This window comes from Macaca thibetana, chromosome 3, assembly GCF_024542745.1.
Source record: "Macaca thibetana thibetana isolate TM-01 chromosome 3, ASM2454274v1, whole genome shotgun sequence".
Taxonomy (NCBI): domain Eukaryota; kingdom Metazoa; phylum Chordata; class Mammalia; order Primates; family Cercopithecidae; genus Macaca; species Macaca thibetana.
The window spans coordinates 71,475,250-71,497,037 of NC_065580.1; the positions used below are offsets into that span (position 1 = coordinate 71,475,250).

The following is a 21,788-nucleotide window of genomic DNA, read 5'->3' on the forward strand; positions in this document are numbered from 1 at the left end:
TGGTAAATTAAAAGCTGAAATAATAGTGAATTTTAAACCTTGCTTTCAAATTCACTCTTTGCAAACTTGGTAGAATTTTTCGAATTAACTTCACTCTTGGTTAAGCTCTCAATCACGGCTATTTTATTTCTGCATATGGATCTTTATAGAGAAGAATTAGGTAACATTTTCTTAGTCTGGTAAAAGTGTTTATCAAATTATGCTTTTTAAAAAACAATTATTTCACAAGCTTATTTCACTTAACCATTTAGGGAGGGATTTTGCAGTTCTACTGGTAAGACCTAGAGACCAGGTTGACTGCCATATTCAAAAGATACTCTGAGAATGTTCTGTGCATTACAGATGTATTTTGTGCTTTTGTTGTTAGTAGTTCTCCTGGATACTTCTCAACATGGCTGCCAAAGTATTCAGCAGACAACATGCCTTGAAAGACAGTGAACTTACTTCCAGAGCACTGTCTCCATAAAAAGGAATAAACTGATAATTTAACTTAAGCATAGAGGATTATATTTATGTTCATTTTCCATGAGAAAGCAGACCTAAAAAGACTTCTGATCAACTAGCCTATTTTCTTGCATAAGTGTATCTCAGTCTTCCAACACAGGTGAAATATGTATATCCTATTTTAAGATACAGTAATGGTTTTCTTTCTTTTTTTCTTTTTTCTTTTGAGTCTCTCTCTGTCGCCTAGGCTGGAGAGCAGTGGCTCAATCTCTGCTAACTGCAACCTCCACCTCCGGGTTCGAGTGATTCTCGTGCCGCAGCCTCCCAAGTAGCTGGGATTACAGGTGCCTGCTGCCATGCCTGGCTAATATTTTTGTATTTTTAGTAGAGACAGGGTTTTACTGTGTTGGCCAGGCTGGTTTCGAACTCCTGACCTCAAGTGATCCACCAGCCTCGACCTCCCAGAGTGCTAGAATTACAGGCGTGAGCCACTGCAACTGACCATAGTTTTCAATTATAAGCAATTTTATGAGTTTAATTCTACAGACATTTGCTGAACTATTTCTCTACGCTTTTAGCTTTACAGTAATTCATAGTCTAATGAAGAAGTCATTGCTATTCTGATTCAAAGCAAAATAGTCATAATACTTAATATTTTGCCTAAAACCACTACATATATTTGTATTAACTACACCCTTTAAAATTTTAGTTAACTGTTGGCCAATTCTGAAAGAATAATATTGAGATAAGAGGAAAAACTAAATCCAGAGTTAAGAAATATAGTGTGTAGAATATTGTAGCAGAGATAATTTTGCTAGGATTAGTATCATTGGTTATATTTACTTTCCATTTAGTTAACTCCATCTTACTGTTTTTATGTTTAGCAGCAGTGTCTTACTAATAAAATTAGAATAACCACTGATATCACTGGGGGACACTTAATGGATCCATCTTGCATCTTTGAGGATATATTGAGTTATTAGAATTTATAATTTAAAACTTTTTTATAAACTTGAAAGAAAATACTGGCTTTAAAATATTATCACTGTGCTCCATATGTAAGAATTTTTTCTGATATTCCTTCATAAATATAATGGAAGCATTATTTTTTAAAATGAAATACACTTTTGAAAGATTTATGTTTTTTACTATAACAAAAATTTAAATCAATCTAATTGCGAAGCAACTTTTGCTTTTCAGTTTTCATATATGACTTTTTGTTGTAACACCTGTGATGTATTTTCAGCCTTCAAGTCTGAACATGTTTTGATTTTAAACATGTATGGACTTGTTAACACTCAAAAAATTAAGGAATAAAGTTGCTAATATTTGCTTCCTCTTAAGAGTAACCTACTTTATGAAATTAAAGGGAAATTTTGAGCTAACATAAAATCACTTAAACCTGAATGAATATTAGATCAGTTCATAAAAATGAATTCCCCAGGTTGTGTTGAAAAAAAATTTCCTTCAGGTGTTCGCTGTGATGATTCAGTAGTTTTATGCTCACCTCTCCCATAGGAGGCCAGGGATGGAATCTTATCTGCTGCTGCCTCCTTTTGGAGAAATGAGTTCTTACAGAAAGAATGCTAGGGGCTGAGAGTCATGGCTCACGCCTGTAATCCCAACACTTTGGGAGGCCAAGGCAGGCAGATGACCTGAAGTCAGGAGTTCAAGACCAGCCTGGCCAACAGGGTGAAACCCCGTCTCTGCTTAAAATATGAAAATTAGCCAGGTGTGGCGGCACATGCCTGTAATCCCAACTACTCATGAGGCTGAAGCAGGATAATGCTTGAACCCAGGGGTGGAGGTTGCAGTGAGCCGAGATCGCACCACTGCACTAATCAGAAGGCCTTGTTTCTTTTCTAGCCCACTGTGATACTGGGGAAACCTGTTAAGTCTCCCAGGGCTTCAGTGCAGTTTTCTCAACTGTCAGATACCAGGGTCAGACTAGAGCCTAGTGGTTTCCATTGGAGCCATAGAAGAGAGCCTTTGGGGCAGAGAAGGCTTTATTAAATTGCCTATCCTGCTTTAACCTGAGGAATTTATTGTTGTCTGTCAGGGAATGAATATGATATAATTCATAAAGTTAATAACTAAAGGACTTTAATAACCATCATTTACTATGTTTAAGACATAAATCCAAGAGGTTCACCACTTTGAAATGATTCTATTTACCAAAGTGGACATTCTAAGATTGTTATTGGCATCTTGTGACATTCCGCTGCTAATCTATATTATCCTCTGAATTTTTCCCTCCAAGACTAGTTGTTAAAGTCTTTCTCATTTTTCTATTTTATAGGATTTTTTTTTTTAAATTCACTTTTTTCTTGGAACATACTCAGATTATTTCAGATGGTTTATACCTTCAAAATGTTATTAAGAAAATACCTTAAGCTAGTTGACATCTTCACCTTTTCTAGGTACTTTAATGTCTATTTTTAAAAATTAGCCATTTCAAGAAGCTAACATTCAAAGACCTTTTATAAATTGCTCTCATGCACCCTCTATATTTTGTGGTTGAGATTTGCTCCCATCTAATACACAATACCTTCAGTCTTTTCCTCATGTTGATTCCTTCTCTATAGCCCAAAACATTAGACTATCTTCATACTGCCTTAAAACTGTAAGAAGTGTTGGATTTTTCTCACCTTTTTTCCCTGCTCAAGGTAAATTTAAGCAAACTTTTCTTTCTTTTTTTTTTTTTTTTTTTTTGAGACGGAGTTTTGCTCTGTTGCCCAGGCGGGAGTGCAGTGGTGCAATCTTGGCTTACTGCAACCTCCACCTCCCGTGCCACCATGCACAGCTAATTTTTGTATTTTTTAGTAGAGATGGAGTTTAGTCATATTGGTCAGGCTGGTGTTGAACTCCTGACCTCGTTATCCGCCTGCCTCGGCCTCCCAAAGTGCTGGGATTATAGGCGTGAGCCACCGCACCCAGATGATTTGACAACTGGGAGGTCAGTGTTGTCCTTTGAGAGAGCAGCTTTGGTACTGCAGGAATAGAAATCAAGGCTGGTGAACACAGGAGTCTCCATAGCATTTTCTCAGTCCTTGTCCTGTTTATCTTTCTAGACAAATAATGTTACTAAAGTGTCTTGAAGCTGTCCTTTTTTGTCTGCTGGAACATCTCTTTCCTGCCTCTCTCTGATATTTTTTAACACAGGTTCTTTTGTTAGATTATGATATACAGAGGCTTCAACTTTGCCTTCCTTCTCTCACTAAATATTACTCCTAAGACAGATGTATCTACTTCCAAGGTTTCAACTCTCACCTTTCTACAAATGACTCCTAAGTCATTGCAGACCCAAAATTCCAACAGTTGACTCATCTCCACAAATCCCATTAACACTTTAGACTAATCATTTTTCATCTCTACTCTGTATACTTTCTCCTGATTTCTTAGTATTTTTCTTAATGATTTCTCTGTCACCTAAGAATCATCTAAGCTGGAAGCCCAGAGTCATCTTATACATAATCTTCTTTCCTTGTCTTCTTCTACATTGTCTTCTCCAACCTGTGCTCTTTCTCAACACCACCCCCCACCACCCATCATCTTAGTTCATGTCTTTATCCCTTCTCATCTAGACAATTGAAATAACCTGTAACCAATTTTTTCTCCTTAACTTACCTCTGCATTGCTACAGTTTGCTTCCTGATTCACATATTTGATAATATCTTCTTGTTCAAAATATGATTTACTCTTCCCATTTGTTTATAGCAAAACCCCTAAGGTTCCTATAAAATTTAAGACCATTTACAACTTGAATCCAGCTTACTTTCCAGCTCCCTTCTTTTAGCTCTCTCACCTACCTCACCACCACTTCACCATGTCCCTTTGCCCTAAAAAGCCTAGAGTTCCCATCATATCGCACTGTTCCCTTTGCCTCACATTTCTGTACCCATGAGAAAGAAAATGTTACTAGAATGTATTTAATTTTTCACATAAAGATGCTATAAATTCCAAGATTATCTTGCACTTCTAAATATTTTCAAGGCATTCAATTTTGAGCACATGGAGTACTATAAATAAGTAACAGTGTAGCTGATGTGTTTTTTACTTTGGGGAATAAAAACACAAAGTGAAAGTTGTATTTACTGTTACCTAAAAAAATTAGATAAACCTATATATAATGGCAGACATTTAAAATCATGCCCTAAAATGCAATTTTGGGCTCTACAGCCAGTGACTTACAAAGAGGACGTGCTTAGTGAATATTGAATCGTGCTGAATTCAGATCTTGCATCTGAAGCTGTATCTGATGTCATTACTACATAGATTAAGAAAACTCAATATGGCACTAGCTACTTTAGCAAGACAAGTTCTAGTAAGTAGAACAGGTCAAAAGTACTTAATAGTGGTTAAGAAACAAAAATATTAACAGTTGTTTTCATATATGAAAGTACAAATCACAAAAATTAAATACTAATATACCTGAAATAAGCAAAAAACAAAACAAAACAAAAGCAGGATCATGTAGGAATTCAGCATAGAATCATTTCTACTATACAACTTGCATACAACCAAAGGGATAATTAAGATGCATATGCATTCAAGCTTTGAAAATGCCAAACAGCAACCCATGAAAATATCGAAATTAGCTCAGTCGAGAGAGTGGGATAGCACATTGTACTTCAAACTCAGTACATATTAGCAATATAAGGAGGTTACCTGACTGCTAGTTTCACTTATGGCTTCTAGTAGTTTTTCAACTGCTGCTTGTAGTTGAGAGCTAATGTGTCAAACTGAGTGCTTATTCCAAGCACTTGGTACCTGAAGATTTCCTCTGCTTTAATTTGTTAACTTTGTACACTTACTGATAACAAATATGTACTACATGCAATAAAAGAATAGGTAATGCCTCTTCAGGAAACTTCACTGTTGGGTTGTAACATCTGCCACAAATGAGTATTTAATGTCAGTGGTGAATAGCCTGTGTTTTTATTATAGCTTAGAGAAAACACTTGGAAAGCTTATCTTCTACCCATGCAAACTCATTTTTTTTACATAAGAAATAAGAATAGTGTGGGTAATGTAGATAACAATGTCCATAATTAAATTAGAACTGCTTGTCAGCCTAATCTTATCCCAGTATTCCTCTTTAAAAAGTAGCAAGCAACAAAATGGTCTTAGTTCCTTTTACTGTGTAGCCAGAGCAGATTATATTGCCCAGTGTTGGCTCAAAAAGTTAGTCATCACCAGACAAATTCAAGCACTTATTTCTATCCTGTAATCCCAATGTAGGCTCAAAAGTCAGTCTGCTCCCGACAAATTCAAGCACTTATTTCTATCCCTCTGTACACTTGGAACGGCCTACTGCACAATGCTTCTCTTTTCTTGTGATTGTTTATGTGTTTCCTCATTACATTGTAAAGTCGTCAAGGGTTGGAGCCAGATCTTGTCACCTATATGTCCCTATTACTTAGCAAACTCTGCACGGTGGGCATGTAGTAAATTTCTGTTGATAGGTATCTCAGAAATTTTTATCAAAGAAAAAAATACTGAATTACCCAAATAATTTCTGCAAATTCCTGTTAGCATAACATTTCTCATTCTTTTGCTTGGTTATTGAATAGTATTATATCCTATATTTGCATATTTTATTTGTTTGGTTGCAATATTATTTTAAAAGACCTTACAATTTCCATGATTTCCAGTGTTACTTTGATTTTGTTTTATAACTTTAAAAAAGTATGATTATTATAATTAATTTATGCCTTTAAAATACTGTTATTCTAGTTACAGATGAATCCATTCCCTCTTATTCTGGAAGTGATATGCCAAGAAATGACATTAATATGTGGTCAAAAGTAACTGAGGAAGGAACAGAGCTGTCACAACGACTCGTGAGGAGTGGTTTTGCTGGAACTGAAATAGACCCTGAAAATGAAGAACTTGTGCTGAACATTAGCTCTCGACTACAAGCAGCAGTTGAAAAACTCCTAGAAGCCATAAGTGAAACTAGCAGTCAGGTAACCTCCTTATATTGCTAATATGTACTGAGTTTGAAGTACAATGTGCTATCCCACTCTCTCGACTGAGCTAATTTCGATATTTTCATGGGTTGCTGTTTGGCATTTTCAAAGCTTGAATGCATATGCATCTTAATTATCCCTTTGGTTGTACAAAAGTTGTATAGTAGAAATGATTCTACACTGAATTCCTACATGGTCCTGCTTTTGTTTTGTTTTGTTTTTTGCTTATTTCAGGTATATTAGTATTTAATTTTTGTGATTTGTACTTTCATATATGAAAACAACTGTTAATACTTTTTGTTTCTTAACCACTATTAAGTACTTTTGACCTGGATCTTGGCCAGTATTAATGCTGTTGCTGCTACTTGATACCATTGTAAATTATGAGCAGTTTAGTTAATGCAACATAGTATTTGTCTTTTGAGGAGCAACGTGAAAAATGTTAAATAAATCAAAAATGGTCAGTGGTTCCAATAGGCTACTTGTTTTTAACAGGCTATTAGAGAGAAACTTCTCCAAAATTTGTTAATGCTGCCAATAGTCAAGCGTGTGGGCTCCGCCTGAAACATTCACTTCCCCAGGCCAAGACCACAGCTCATAGCAGCTGTCTGCTTATGTGACCATGTAGTGAAGTACAGTAGGAGTCTGACCATGGCATTTTCCAGATTTTTCCCAATTTGTTAAATACTAAATCCACACTGTGTTATTTAGCTTCTACTGTATTGTTGTAATTTAAATATCACTGAATGGATCACAAAAGCTTTGTGTAGAGCAGTAACCCTACGGCAGAGACTTTTCAAAGTGCAGCCCTTAACCAGCAATATCAACATCACCTGGTGATATGTTCAATATATAAATTCTTAGGCCCCACCCCAGACCTACTGAAATTGGGAGCCCAGCAACCTGTGTTTTTAATAAGTCCTGTATATATGATTCTGATTCACACTAAAGTTTGAGAACCACTAATCTGTGGATTATTAGTATAATGTTCACGTTGTTCTCTGGCTGAATTTTGAAGTACTGTACTAACATCTTTTATATAAAATGTTAAGCTAATTGTTGACATTAGGTATAATAAGTTATAAAAATCAGATATTTCTTAAGTAAATAATATTTTTCAGCATTTCGAATAGGAGTTTTAAAAACTTTCTTTTAAACTAATTTCAGTTCGGTTTTTAATCTTCCATGGATAGATGCTTAAAGCCATTGATTTCTTCAGAATAGTCTCATTAATTAATAACTAAAATTATCTTGAACCTGATGAATATTTTTAACGGATTGACACAGAATAATGTGTAATATCTTTGTGAAATAACTTATATTCCACTTTCCTCTTCAACATGTCATTATTTGGTTCTACTTTATAATAGTATACTTCCCTTTAACTTTCTTTTTTTTTTTTTCACTTATTATAACAAAATGTAAAACAGCTGGGAGGCATGCTGTGATATCTTTGTGTTTTCAGTGAAAGAGAAATTCAGGAAAATAGCTTTGTACAGAATACTCTGAGACCAGAGAAGAGAGCAGCATCTGACATATTAGAGTATACTGGGGACCAAGTAAAGTTTACTGTGGGACTTGATGCTTAAGATGAGTCATTCAGTGGCAAAATTTTTGAATATTAGGGCACTGGACAAGAATCTGCCTTATAGGCTGATTGGCTGATTTCATAATGTGTATTATAGGAGTTATTTACTTTAGATATTTTATTTGAGGGGTAACTTGCCCAGTGGTATGTCCAAGTCCATATTATAATACATTTCTTGCAATGGTTTTACCTCTCTTTTGCTTGGACAGGCTACCATACAATCAGGCTTATATTTACTTTATTGTTAGGTTCCTACTGGTTGGGATAGCTTTCATGATAGTATTAAAAAGAATGCTTAAGAGACTGCCGTAAGGCCCTTAGAGAGGTAATCTCTTTAACACAATCCTTATTCAGTAGTCTCTTTGTGGTTCTGCAGAAATGTTATCTTTGAGAGTATGGTTTCACAGATTCTAGACTCCTGGATCAGGTAGAAATCAAAACCATTCTCTTCTTTGGGAATAGTTTTTCAGCAATTAAAGTTTTCCAGAATCCAGAAGTATTATTTAGAGCCATAGGAGGTTATTTACCAAGAGATTCCCCTAGGCCTTGGAAGAAATTAATGGATATGTAATTTATTCCCATGGTGTGATTTTCACTATAAGAAATTTTCATGGGCTTCCTAATACTTGTTTTTAAGAATTACAACATCAAAGCTACATGCTTCTATATTTTCTCAAGAAAAGGAATCTGAGGATGAAACAGTAGTATAACTTAAGATTTTGTTTTGTCATTGTTGTGTTTGAAACATAACTGTAATCAAAATACTGAAACACATTTTGCCTTCAAGTATTGTCCCCAGTATGCTCAGCATTGGTCCAGGCTCCGTCAGGGTAATGTTTACAGGTTATAGGCCCTCTGTGAAATAACTTAGAAAAATAGGGAACAAATCAAAGTCCAAAAGAGAGCAACAAAAGTGTTTTACAGTTTGAAGAAAATAATTTATGAAGAAAGGTGGTTAAATGGTTTGACATTATTTGATTTAAGTAAAGCTATTTTGTTTAGGAAACAACTCTATGCTGCAAATTAATAGCCTTCAAATATACATTAAAATCTCAGTTATCTGAAACCCAGGGATAATAAGCTAGTCTGGATAACTAAAAGTGTGTTCTTCTAAGTCATATTATAACTATCTTTGATTGCAAGAAGTTTTATATGCTTTCTAAAACAGAGGGGAAGCAAGATAGAATATAATTTGAATTATTCTAATTCAGTCACCTTTCTGAACATCAATTAATATATCATCAGTTAATATTACTGTTGTTACAAGGGCTGTATGCCACTATCCTGAATCACCTTTCTTTAATACTGCTTTTTTGAGTCTTTTTTGCCCTAATTTTACTCTATTTTCTTTGTGTAAGCTTCTTACCTTGACCTGTGTTCCTAATATAACTACTTACTTACAGGTTTTTGTTTTACATGGATGGAAGCAAGTTTTACATGCTTCCAAAAATGGGTGAAACAATAGACTATAATTTCAATTATTTTAGTTCCAGGTCATCTTTATGAACATGAATTAATATAATATGCCATCAATTAATATACTGTTATGAGGACTCTTTGCCCTATACTGTGATCATCTTAATCTGTTACTTTTTTTGGTCCATTTTTCTCAGTAATTTCTCTCTCGTATCTTTGTAGTTAGTTCTTATCCTGACCTAAATGTTACTGTTTATAAAGGGCTGTTTCTTACTTACAGATTTTGTTTTTGCTTCAAATAAGAGAATTTGGATATCAGATTATCAAAACAAACTGTAGTTTGCAGAGGGAGCAGGGAAAGAGTATTTTAAGAGGTATTTGATAGGCTAAGCGTGGGTCCCCACAGTTCATAAAGCTGAGCAGCTGGGATATTGACAACTTCTATCTGCCAAAGCCCCACTAAAGTCACATTTAGCTGCAGCAGTGATAAGATTAGTCCTCTATCTTGTATAGGTGTTTATTAGGGTTTCTTATGCAACCCTCCAGTTAGCCTGTGAACGTGCTTTGTTAAGACACCTTCACAGACTAACTGGAGGGTCGCATAAGAAAGCCTAATAAAAAAATTTTATTGCCTAGTCCAGACTTGTAAGAGGCAACTGCCCCTCCACAGGAAATACAATCCATTTCCCTGTAAATTCTGGCTTTCTGTAGAAAATGTAATTTTCTCTGCCCTAATTATTAGTCTACCTACCGTGAAATGGTTTGAGTACTGGCTTACACAACTTTATAGTGTGAGTCACTGTAGAATGGATTTGTGTTGGTATTACCTGCCTTCTTTAGCATGCATTTTTCCATTTAAATAAAGGCTTTATGGATTTAGGATATTTAGTTACTGGATAGAAAAACACCAAAATGAGGGCTTTTTCCTTTCTTTAAAACAACTTTCATTATTGAAAATCTTTTAATATTAAAAAGTAAGTTGTTGATCTAAAATTCTGAGTGGCTTACTTATTCACCATTGCCCAGGTTTCTGGAGCTCCCCAGAGGCTATTATATATAACTTGGGCTTTTAAAGTTTAGTCAGGGTTCATAGGATACCTTAAGTGGTATAGTTTTCAACTATTATATACAGTGCAGCTTTAAAAAGAATTTTTTCCTTAACATGTACTCCATAAACAATATGAAAATAGGTTATAACTGAAATGTCTATATTTAGTTTTAGTGGCTGCTTGAAAGATGAGTAATATTTCTAAGGAAATAGCAAAAGTAAGTTTTTAATTTTCCAGAAATAATTATGGTTATTTTATATACTTGAATAACTTATTACTACTAATGTGGACTCCAACATAATTAATTTCACATTTTTAAATTAAAGCAATTTTTTAATGGAATGGAAAAACACCAGCTTATCTTACAGACATTATAAACTTGTCTAAATGCCCTTTCAAAGTCGTGACGTGGAACTTGGATCCTGTCTGGCAGGCTTTTTTGTGGGCGTATTAATTCACATTCCACCTGTCAGTGTACCTATAGGTAAAGACATTAAACCACACCCTCTGTTCTGACCTTTTCCTCAGGGGACACTGACTAGAATCCTTTGGCTCAGCATGAGAGGCTACTTGAATAGCTCAGTTCAAAAGAGCTTTTCCTTTTGAATAGAATGAAGCAGCAAGAGCAAGGGAAATAATGTTGCAACTGGATTTCTCAAGACTGCTACTATGGAGATTTCAAACTTGACCTTCCCTGCCAGGTTCTGCTTTGAAGACTTACTTATTACTACAGACATCGTTGATACTAAAAGCAGTTTTATTGCTCATCTAATTAGATGTTTATATTTTTATTTTTCTCTTCAAGGACTTAGTTATGCTAGTTTAAAAGGTGTTTTTGTTTGCTTGCTTTTTGTTTTTTGTTTTTTTTGGTTTTTGTTTTAGTTTGGGTTTTTTTGAGGGGGGATGAAGATTGATAAGAGACCTAAGTTTTTTTAGATTTTTAGTTTTTTTCCTGGACTTTCCCTTCCTTTTATTGTGCAGTTGTATGAATTAATTTTATAATGTTTATTTGGTAGTGCTAAAAAAGGAAATTTTTATACTGCTATGATAGATCTTGATAAACTAAAAAGAACTTTTTAATGTACTAGAAAACTGATAAAGCAAATTAGGAAGCTTGGCAGCTATATCTTCTGAGATGGATTCTTATAGCACCTATTTGGCAACTGTCAAACTCAGTGGCTCATGGTTAGAAGAGCAAGATGAAGACATTTATGAGGTTGAGTCTCGCGTGCCTTTACCACATCCTTTTCCTCTATGTGAACATTTGGATGAAAATAACTCAGTAATTGTTAATACTTCTATTTTCCATATTATTCATAAAAGAAACGGACATATATTAAAGCTTATTTCTAAAATTTCACTGCCTACCCCTCCTTATTCAGTAAGTATAAAAAATATTCATTTAAACACTATAATGAGAAATTAAATTTTCAGTGTCTATATTAATGCTAAATGGGATAGAACCTTGTTTGATGTGTTACTATTCATTCATCCTAGATGTATTTAAGGGCTAAATTTGGTCTGAGTTCCAACTTGGCTATGTTTTTAATTACAGAAAGCAGAATGAGATAATATTACATTTCTCCAATGCCAGGCAGGTTGTTTAAAAAGATCTTGCTTTTCCTTAAGATTCTTGCTTTTGTATGTTTGTGATGCCCATCCTGAATAAGAATGGAATAATTATTATATTTGAGAGACTGGGTATTGTGATACTTATAAAACAGCTAAGTGAATTGTCATTGAGCAATTAGGAAATATTTACAATCATGATATATTGGATGTTCCAGACAAGGAAAAAAGGAAGCTTGGGTTCTAATTTTAATATTCTTAACAACCTAAGGAACTTATTTTTTGTTTTTAATATGCCTCCTAATCTTGTGGAACAAGACCCCTTTCTGCTTTTTATATGAAATATATTTTATAAACATTGTTAAGGATAAGTGTTTAGCATAAAGAGGCTTGAATATTTAGTATTTCAGGTTCACTACAAGTTATTCAGTATAACTAAAAGTTATTCAGCACTTTTTATGACTTTCATAGCTTTATCCTGTACTAGTTAATATTTAACAAGCCAAATGGTTTTCAGAATAGTTTTGCTACCTCTTTTGCAACTTTTATATTAAAGTGACAGAATATTAACTGATACTTTACATGTACTTTTAATGTAATTATAAGTTTCTTAAATATTTTGGAAATATTGAATATTACATTTTATATACTTCATATTGTTATAGATATTAGAAATAAACATACTCTGAATGGAAGAAGATTCTTTATTAAGTATTTGGATGAACATTTGAAGGGTGTCTCTTATCTCCCGATAAAGTATGAATCTCATCTGCTGTAATAAATGAAATTTTTTTGCTAAATTTACTATATTTGATTGTTCCAACTTTTTTGTTTTATTTTATAAAACTGAAGTTTTTTCTTGTGGTTTTATGATAAATATTTAAATGGATTGTAAGCCTGGTTAAATCTTGTCAAGAAGTAGAACATGGAAACAAAGACTTATTTAATTTACTTACCTAAAGCAAGCATTTATTTTGTTGTAAATCCTTTGTTGTATCCCTATAGTAAATTTGAAAAAGGAAAAAAAATGCATATCCTTTTTAGTCATGTGTATTTACTAGATAGTCATTATGTAATGAACAGAAAAAAATGACATACGTGTATATAAAAGCAATTGATATGTTTTTAAAATATGGATTGTGACTGTAAATTCAGGAAGTAGTTGTATATAAATTAGTTCATACTTTATTATGTGTCTTTATAATAAAAATTAATGATATTAGTTATCCACACTTAAAGGAAAAACTCTTGCCAACTAAAAGTAAAAATACTCCTTTTGAGATAACATATTACGGGTATTTTAGGAAATAATTTATAATTTAGAATGTAGGATTAATTTTCTATTATGAGTCTTAAATGTGTATTCATATTAATTTTAAACACATTATAAGTGATATTTGAAATATCCTATTAAAACAAGAATAATCGTATACTGGATATTTTGGAAATTGATTTAGAGTGGCCATCAAAAACTATAGTTACTCTAAAATCCATTTGCTATGACAAATGCTGCTCGGATGTGAAAAGCAGAAGTCTTTAACAATAAAGTATTATTTAATATTATCATGATTTTGTAATACATTTTCGATATGTGTCTATAAATTAGAAACCACTACATTTGATCATATTTTAAGCTTAAAATGTAGTAATATCTTTTTAATGCACAAAGTACTTTATATATAAATTTACAAATTCTTATGACTTTACTGTGAGCCTGTTATTAATATATGTGATGGTTTTTTGTTAAAATTTTTGGACTAAATACTAGAAACATTTGAGTTCAATTTTTTCCCATGTAATTGTTTCAGTAATAACAGATAAGCAGGTACTAATATTCAAAAGCTCAGAAACTAAGGCAGAGACAGTAGTTTTCTGCAATTTCACAGAGCTCATTTAGTAGCAGTGATCAAGAGAGCTTTGGCCTTAAGCCTCCTATCATCTTAAAAAATTGTTTAAGAATATAGTCAGTATGTGCTATTGGTAGTATTTTAAGGAATCTGTGTTTATGGTTAATGTCTGTGTATTGTAAGGTTTTGAAAATAAGCTGAATATTCATAGGAGCTTTAGATGTTTCACAGATGGACAGAAATACAAAGCTTTTAGTTAAGTACATGGATTATAAATATAATTTCATTTTGTTGTGCCACTATGGTTTTGTTAATTGACGCCACTGTATTAATCATGTATTATTAGTCCCCCACAGTATACAACAGATACTGTAGGAGTCACAATCCATAAATACTAAATGTAAAAAAGTTTATCATAGACCATATAGCTACATAAAATTCTTTGGCAAATACAGTAAATACCTGTGCTTTGTTAATTTTATATCTTCTTCTATATGATAAACTACACAGCCATTGATTTAAAGTGGCTTATATCCAAAAGAAGCATATTCTTTTGTTCAGTAAAGCTAGAATATGTCACTTTACAGAAAGTTGTGCACAGCCAATATACATGTCTCCTCTGATTTATCCTGCCTGCTAATCTTAGCATGCACTGGTAATATCTATATGACTACAATTCAGTAGTATCTCTTTATTTTAAAATCCCCCTTTTTTCCAGCTTTAATGGGGAACGAAACTAGTATTTCCACACTTTATTTTCTTTTATGTATTGTTTCCCTCTTTGTTTAGCTTGAACATGCGAAAGTTACACAGACAGAGTTGATGCGTGAGTCGTTTAGACAGAAACAAGAAGCAACAGAGTCCCTTAAATGCCAAGAGGACCTTCGAGAGCGCCTTCATGAGGAGTCCAGGGCCAGAGAACAGCTAGCTGTGGAGCTCAGTAAGGCTGAGGGTGAGCAATTTGCCATTGACAACTAAGGGTACAGAAATTTCAGTCTTAAAATAGAGACTTTTGATGCACAGCCAGGTTTGGAAGCCGTCAATCCAATTTAGAGTGACCATTAAAAAGTACTTGTGGTTTATCTTCAAAGTTCCTCCAAGCAATTTTTAAAACTATATATATATATTTAATTATAAAAAGAATTTATAGAGTTACAGAAAATATTAATAATTTCAGAAAATACCAAAAAGGATGGTGGTGACTTGTTACCATAATCACACCATCTTAAGACAACCTTTGTAATTTAAAGATGAGGAAACTGAAGCTTAAAGATGTTATTAAATTGTTAAAGGGCACCATTACCATTAAATGGTGATTCCAGGCTTTGAATCTCTAAAGCCCTATGCTCTTTTTAATTCTTCTCTGCTGTTACGGGTGTTGGCCTTCTAAAATTACTTAAAATACCAACTTTCTAATTTTCAAAATGTGATTCATTTCACAAGCATCTAATTTGTATTAAGCTTTTCAGAAACTTATTGTTTATATCTGTTTAATAAAGTGAGTTACACCTACGTGATGTGATACTTTAGTATAGCAAAGTATTAGAAAATTCAGAGAAATTTCATGTTTATGCACAATGGTAAACAACGAAATGTCTGCATTGACCATACCCTATTAAAGGTTGATAGTTGTTGTGATGAGCAGCAAATTCATTCAAGACTTTTAATAGGTTGGAATGATGGAAAGTTTTGCTAACAGTACACCTTTTGTTGTTTATATTAAAACCTAGTGGTTGAATCTGAAATGAATAATAGTTCTATTTTCTGTTAATTTTATTTTATAGGTGTCATTGATGGCTATGCAGATGAAAAAACTCTTTTTGAAAGGCAAATTCAGGAAAAAACTGATATAATAGATCGTCTTGAGCAGGAGTTGTTATGTGCAAGTAACAGATTGCAAGAATTGGAGGCAGAGCAACAGCAGATCCAAGAAGAAAGAGAATTACTGTCCAGACAAAAGGAAGCTATGAAAGCAGAGGCAGGCCCAGTTGAACAACGTATGTATTTTCTGAATTTGTATGAAACATTCCACTGATTTTATTTATATTCTTCAAAGGCTTAAAGTGGCTTTTTTCCTCTTTCAGTGCCATTATTCATATATTTTATAGAGATTTGAAAAATTATAAGAAATCTACCTTATAGATAAATGTCTCATTAGCCAATCATGTGGAATTAGGTTTGTTTTTTTTTTCTTTGTCTTTTTCTTTTTCCTTAGGCAGATGTTAACAGGAAAAGATAGTTCTTCATTTATCCTCAGACTTCTGCTTCAAGAGAAAGCTGCAAATAATGAGGCAGGATATTTTTAAAATTGTATAAGGTTTAGTTCTAATAGCAGAGAAGCAGCAAAAATGTATACTTGGATTAAATATCTAAAAGCACTGATCTGGCACTAGTAATGAGCAGGTGGAGGGGATTTTTGACTTGCAAGCAGAGTAGATTTAAAAAGGTCAGTGGCTGGTAGGCTGACATCTAGTTTAATCTAAGTAGGAATTCAAATAATACTTAAATGTATAAGTAACCTTTCATTTTTCATTAAATAAGAAATTAAGTAATATCTTGAAGTGAAAGTTTGTTTAGCAGTAAATGTCAGTCTTTGTAACGATGGAACTTTAAATCCTGTTTACCATGTCCTCTTTGATGTTACACATGCAGTTGGATTTTTAAATGTTTTAATTTTTCACTTATTTCATTTTATCAGTTTAGAAATACAGCATACATTTTTGTAATATAGTTAAGTTTCTTCCGGCTGCTCAAATTAATTAAACAGGTTTAGTTTGGAATTTTTAATGTGGAAAGTATATGTCATGCAAAATATTCAAGAAATACTGGAACTTCTCAAAATATTACCAGTGATAATCAGTGTCTTCAACTCTTGCTTTTGATACGTGTGTGTGCATGTGCATTATCCCATTTTAGGAAGTGGGAGACATATAAATTATACTTTTGTTGTGTCTTTTTTTGTTGTTTTTCTCTATTCTCCTAGGACTAGTAGATGCTGCAGTCGATGCAGCAGCGGGAGCAGGTGTGTGTATACAATTGCATGGCCAGTGTTTGGGTGGTAGACTTGAAACTCCAAAATGTGGGTGACCTCTGGATTTTCAACCAACTAACATCTCTAGTTTTGCAGTGTTGCTGTTGTTTCATACTTACAGTTTTTAACAACAACAAAAAAACTTTTCTTATGCTGAAAGTACAAATTTTCATTGAAATTAACATCTGAGATTCATACTGACCATCATCTTATGATGTCTGTTTTTGCATAGAGCTTAAAACCATTTTGATTTTGTTTGTTTGTTTGTTTGTTTTTGAGATGGAGTCTTGCTCAGTCGCCCAGGCTAGAGTGCAGTGGTATGATCTCAGCTCACTTCCACCTCAGCCTCCTGAGTAACTGAGACTACAGGCGGGAGCCACTACACCTGGCTAATTTTTTGTACTTTTAGTAGAGATGGGGTTTCACCATGTTGGCCAGGCTGGTCTCGATCTCCTGGCCTCAGGTGATCCACCCACCTCGGCCTCCCAAAGTGCTGGGATTACAGGCGTGAGCCACCGTACCCAGCCAGTTTGATTTTTTTAAGAAAACACTTAATAAATATATTAAACTCTTTCAATCTGTGAGTTTTTAAAATGTTCCTTCTAAATCAGGAAGTATGTAAGATGATGGTAGCAAAAGATCAATAAAATTTAATAGAGACTTTTTGGTTGATTTATTTTTGTATTAACATCTAATATTAGTATTGTTTTAAAAGGAAAGCTGTTTTCTAGAGATTCCTAGTCCTGAGTACAATGTTGGCATACCAGTTAATTTAAAGACCCTAGGGATATGTTCTTTCCATTTTCTTCATTAGAAGATTGTTTTATTTTTACTATATACACTGTTATATTAATAATAATAGCTAACACATAGTGCTTACCATACCTCAGACACTCTTCTTTACATATATTCACTCATTTAATGCCAAAATAACTCTAAGAAATCAGTAATAATATTATTCTCAGTTTACATATAAGGAAACTAAAGGACGTCATCATAATTGTCACATGGGAGGTAAGTTGCTGAGCTAGGTTGAGCCTACAGTCTGTTCTTAAGCACTACACCATACTGCCTCTCATAAATGTCAGTTTTCCCTTGATCCACATACATGTGACCATGCAAAAGCAACTCAGGAATATGGATCTAATAAGGAGTAAGACTAACAGGAAATTTCAATTATAGCTGTATTTGTATTTCTGTAACTCTTAGACTTGCCTTGGTTAAAGATTTACAGTGTTTGATCTTCATGTTTTTTGTGTATGCAAATAAAATTGACTTTATGGGTTTGGAATGAATTGCTTTTTGCCTGAGGTGAAGAGAGCGGTGAGTTTTTTCTGTGCTTGAATTTAATTGGACTTTGTTCTTTGCCCAATAGTAAAAATAGATTTTTTTTTGGTCATTTGCTATGTTGTTTTCACAAAAAATATTATTTTTAGTGACAGGACATATTTTTGTTAATTCTGCGTAATTTTATTAATAGCTTGTTTATATAGAAGTATTTTAATATAATTTTGATATTTTCATAAGAGAATATTTACTTTCATGTGTATTTAAAATTATTCTCAGCCTTTTATTTCATGAAGGTAAAATTTGGACATAGTTATCAGGGATTTCATTATCATAACATCATTAATTATGATTTAATTCAGTATACTTTGTATTAATGTACAGAATTACTACAGGAGACAGAAAAATTAATGAAGGAAAAACTAGAAGTACAATGTCAAGCTGAAAAAGTACGTGATGACCTTCAAAAACAAGTGAAAGCTCTAGAAATAGATGTGGAAGAACAAGTCAGTAGGTTTATAGAGCTGGAACAAGAAAAAAATGCTGAACTAATGGATTTAAGACAGCAAAACCAAGCATTGGAAAAGCAGTTAGAAAAAATGAGAAAATTTTTAGATGTAAGTATTCTCAAGTTGAATATTGATTTTTCTCAGTAGAATGTTCTTTGCTAGTATACTAGGCTATGAATTTTAAATCATGAAAAGACTGTTGAATTAGTTTTTCAATGTTTTATTAGGTGTCGATTCTGCCAATTGATCAAAAAGTACTATTCCAATCATTAATTTTTATTATACAGCACTCAGAATTAAAATCAGTACATTTTATTATGTATTGAATTATACATAATAAAAATTATGAATAAGCCCCACTAGTTTACGTTTCCAAATTCAGATCAGAAGCTTATTCTAGTTTTTTATTTAACCACAGGGTAAGATAGGCAAAGAGATAATGGGCCACCACTGTTTCACCTGTAAAAGATACACACAGGTAACAGTGTGGCCTTGGAAATGGGCCTGGAACAGTGGTCATGCTGCCATTACTCTCTTCCAAAAATATGTTAAATCTCTAATTTCACATTTTTTTTTCCTTTGAGATTTCACTTAAACCTGATATTCTCTTCATAGATCAGAGAATCAGATTCTTACTCATTTTATAACTTTAGGCATAAAACCTAGATTAGGATTCAAGAAACTGATTTTCCAAACAATTTGTTTTATTTATTTTGTTTAATGGCTAAACTAACAGTGGAATTCCTCCTTTGTTCCAAAAAAGGAAATTCATTTTAAGGTGAATATTTTTTCATCCTGTATTTAATATTACTTGAATAAAAAAAGAAATGTACTTCAAATAATATTTAGATACTAATACTTGAAGTTTTGTTGAGGAGCCCAAATAGGTTATATGGCATATAAAAAATAAAATGTTGGCTGGGTGTGGTGGCTTACATCTGTAATCCCAGCACTTTGGGAGGCTGAGGCAGGCGGATCATGAGGTCAGGAGATTGAGACCATCCTGTCTAACACGGTGAAACCCCGTCTCTACTAAAAAATACAAAAAAAAATTAGCCGGGCGTGATGGCGGGTGCCATCAGGAGGCTGAGGCAGGAGAATGGCGTGAACCCGGGAGGCGGAGCTTTCAGTGAGCCAAGTTTGCACCACTGCACTCCAGCCTGGGCGGCAGAGCGAGACTCCATCTCGAAAAATAAATTAATTAATTAAAATTAAATGTTATCTTTTAAAATTTTTGTGGTTTGGGATATTCATGGTCATCAGTCCTTTGTCTTCAAACAAAACTAACATGTATCTAAAGGGGAAGTAAGAAATAATAGCTTCACTAAATACTGTTTCTTCAGCTACTGTCATTATTATTATTATTGAACTTTTAGGAGCAAGCCATTGATAGAGAACATGAGAGAGACGTATTCCAACAGGAAATACAGAAACTAGAACAGCAACTTAAGGTTGTTCCTCGATTCCAGCCTATCAGTGAACATCAAACTAGAGAGGTAAGAACTTTACTGACATTGCCCACTTTACAGTAATTTGTATCAAGTGTAAAATAAGATGCATATCATTAAAAACTTAAAAGTGGATTCTTTCTGTTGTATGTAAATCTTCAAAATCAGAAAACTTAATATTACTTAAGCAAGAGAAGGTAATTAACCCTAAAAATTGTTGGTATTGAAATTTGGAATAATTTCCACCTGCTTATGTCTTTCCCAATTAAATAAACTCTGTTTTACAATTTCTTTATTCCCATTCCTAACAAAAGTGACCAAAAGAGTTACCTCTGTTCACTCTTTACTTTCCCATTTCCTATTCTGTTATTAGTCCACTCCAGTGAAGTATCCAACCCTTGTTTCTCAGTAGGGTTATACTTTCTACTCCATTTAAATTGTTCTTGTGAAGGTGACCCAGAGCCTGACGGCTATAGCTAATATCCAACTCTGTCTCCATCCTACTCAACCATTCGGAGGCATTTATTGCAGCCTTCTGCCATAAATACTTCCTTCTCTTGGTTTCTGTGACACACCACTCTGCTGGTCTCTATCCTCTAGTCTTTGTTTCTCCTTTTCCTACCCAACATAAATGATGGAGTGCCCCAAAACTTACACTTGGGCCTCTTCTTATTTCCTATTTGTAGCCTCTTCCCAGGCAGTCGTATATAAATGACTCCACGTCTGTATTTTCATCTGTGACATCTCTGTTAAGCTCCAGAATTGGATATCCAGTGCCTACTCTGTCTCTGCTTAGATGTCTCAAAATTAACATGTCCAAAAGAGAGTCTTGATTCCTGATTAGCCACAACCAGAGAAAGACAAGCATAAAACATTTTCCTTCTTCATCTCAGTAAATTCTGTTCCTTCTAACCTGCCCCATTGCTGAGAACTAGAATCAGCCTTGATTCCCCTCTTTTTCTCAACCCCTACTTCCAACACATTGATGAGTCAGATTGCACTACATCTTTCTGTTCTTTGCACTTTTGTTCATCCTCCTAAATCCCAGTTGTCATTTGTTTGCCTGGATCCCTGTGGTAGCCTCTTAACCAGTCTCCTGCTTCTCCTTTTTCACCCCAACTACCTATTTTCCTCATAGAAACATAGTCAAAACTCCACATTTACCAAATGAATGCTACATAAATGAGAGAGGATTCATTGTATGAATACCTAAAGATGGCTTGTCATGGTGATAAAGACATTGTGTTTAGCGTAAGGCAATCCCAGTTTGTATCACGGCTCTGCCATTTACTAGGTAATGGCAATAACTACGTCAGTTAACCTCTGAAATCTCTGTTAATTCATTTCTAAAATAGAGATCATAATAGCACCCACATCATAGGAGTGTTGAGCTGGCACATAGTGAACACTTTAGTATTATTTCTGAAAACAATTTTTATTTTGAATGTAATTTCTGAACAGTTTAGTGGATTTCATTTCTCTTAAAAGAAAACCAAAGAAGTACAGAGTGCCTATAAACTCCTTGTAATAAAATGTTATCTACTAGAGTAGTACAAAAGTTATCAGTCTCCACAGTTTCTAGTTATTGCCCCATTTCTGACAAACATATTTTCGGCTTTTAAAAAATA

General features: G+C 33.7%; 1 protein-coding gene across 16 annotated transcripts in view; it reads left to right on the forward strand.

Moving 5' to 3' along the window:
* The window catches only part of AKAP9 (A-kinase anchoring protein 9), a 171,522-nt gene that overhangs the window by 106,606 nt on the left and 43,128 nt on the right, over nt 1-21,788 (forward strand). For 9 of the 16 annotated variants that reach the window (XM_050782816.1, XM_050782823.1, XM_050782820.1 and 6 more), the window contains 6 exons: nt 6,181-6,413; nt 14,675-14,837; nt 15,670-15,882; nt 16,869-16,907; nt 18,588-18,820; nt 20,089-20,208. In XM_050782816.1, coding sequence (XP_050638773.1) covers nt 6,181-6,413; nt 14,675-14,837; nt 15,670-15,882; nt 16,869-16,907; nt 18,588-18,820; nt 20,089-20,208 — 1,001 coding nt within the window. Of the gene's footprint in view, nt 1-6,180; nt 6,414-7,591; nt 11,851-14,674; nt 14,838-15,669; nt 15,883-16,868; nt 16,908-18,587; nt 18,821-20,088; nt 20,209-21,788 lie in introns of those variants that run through there. The other 7 variants (XM_050782819.1, XM_050782824.1, XM_050782825.1 and 4 more) reach the window with 2 other exon arrangements.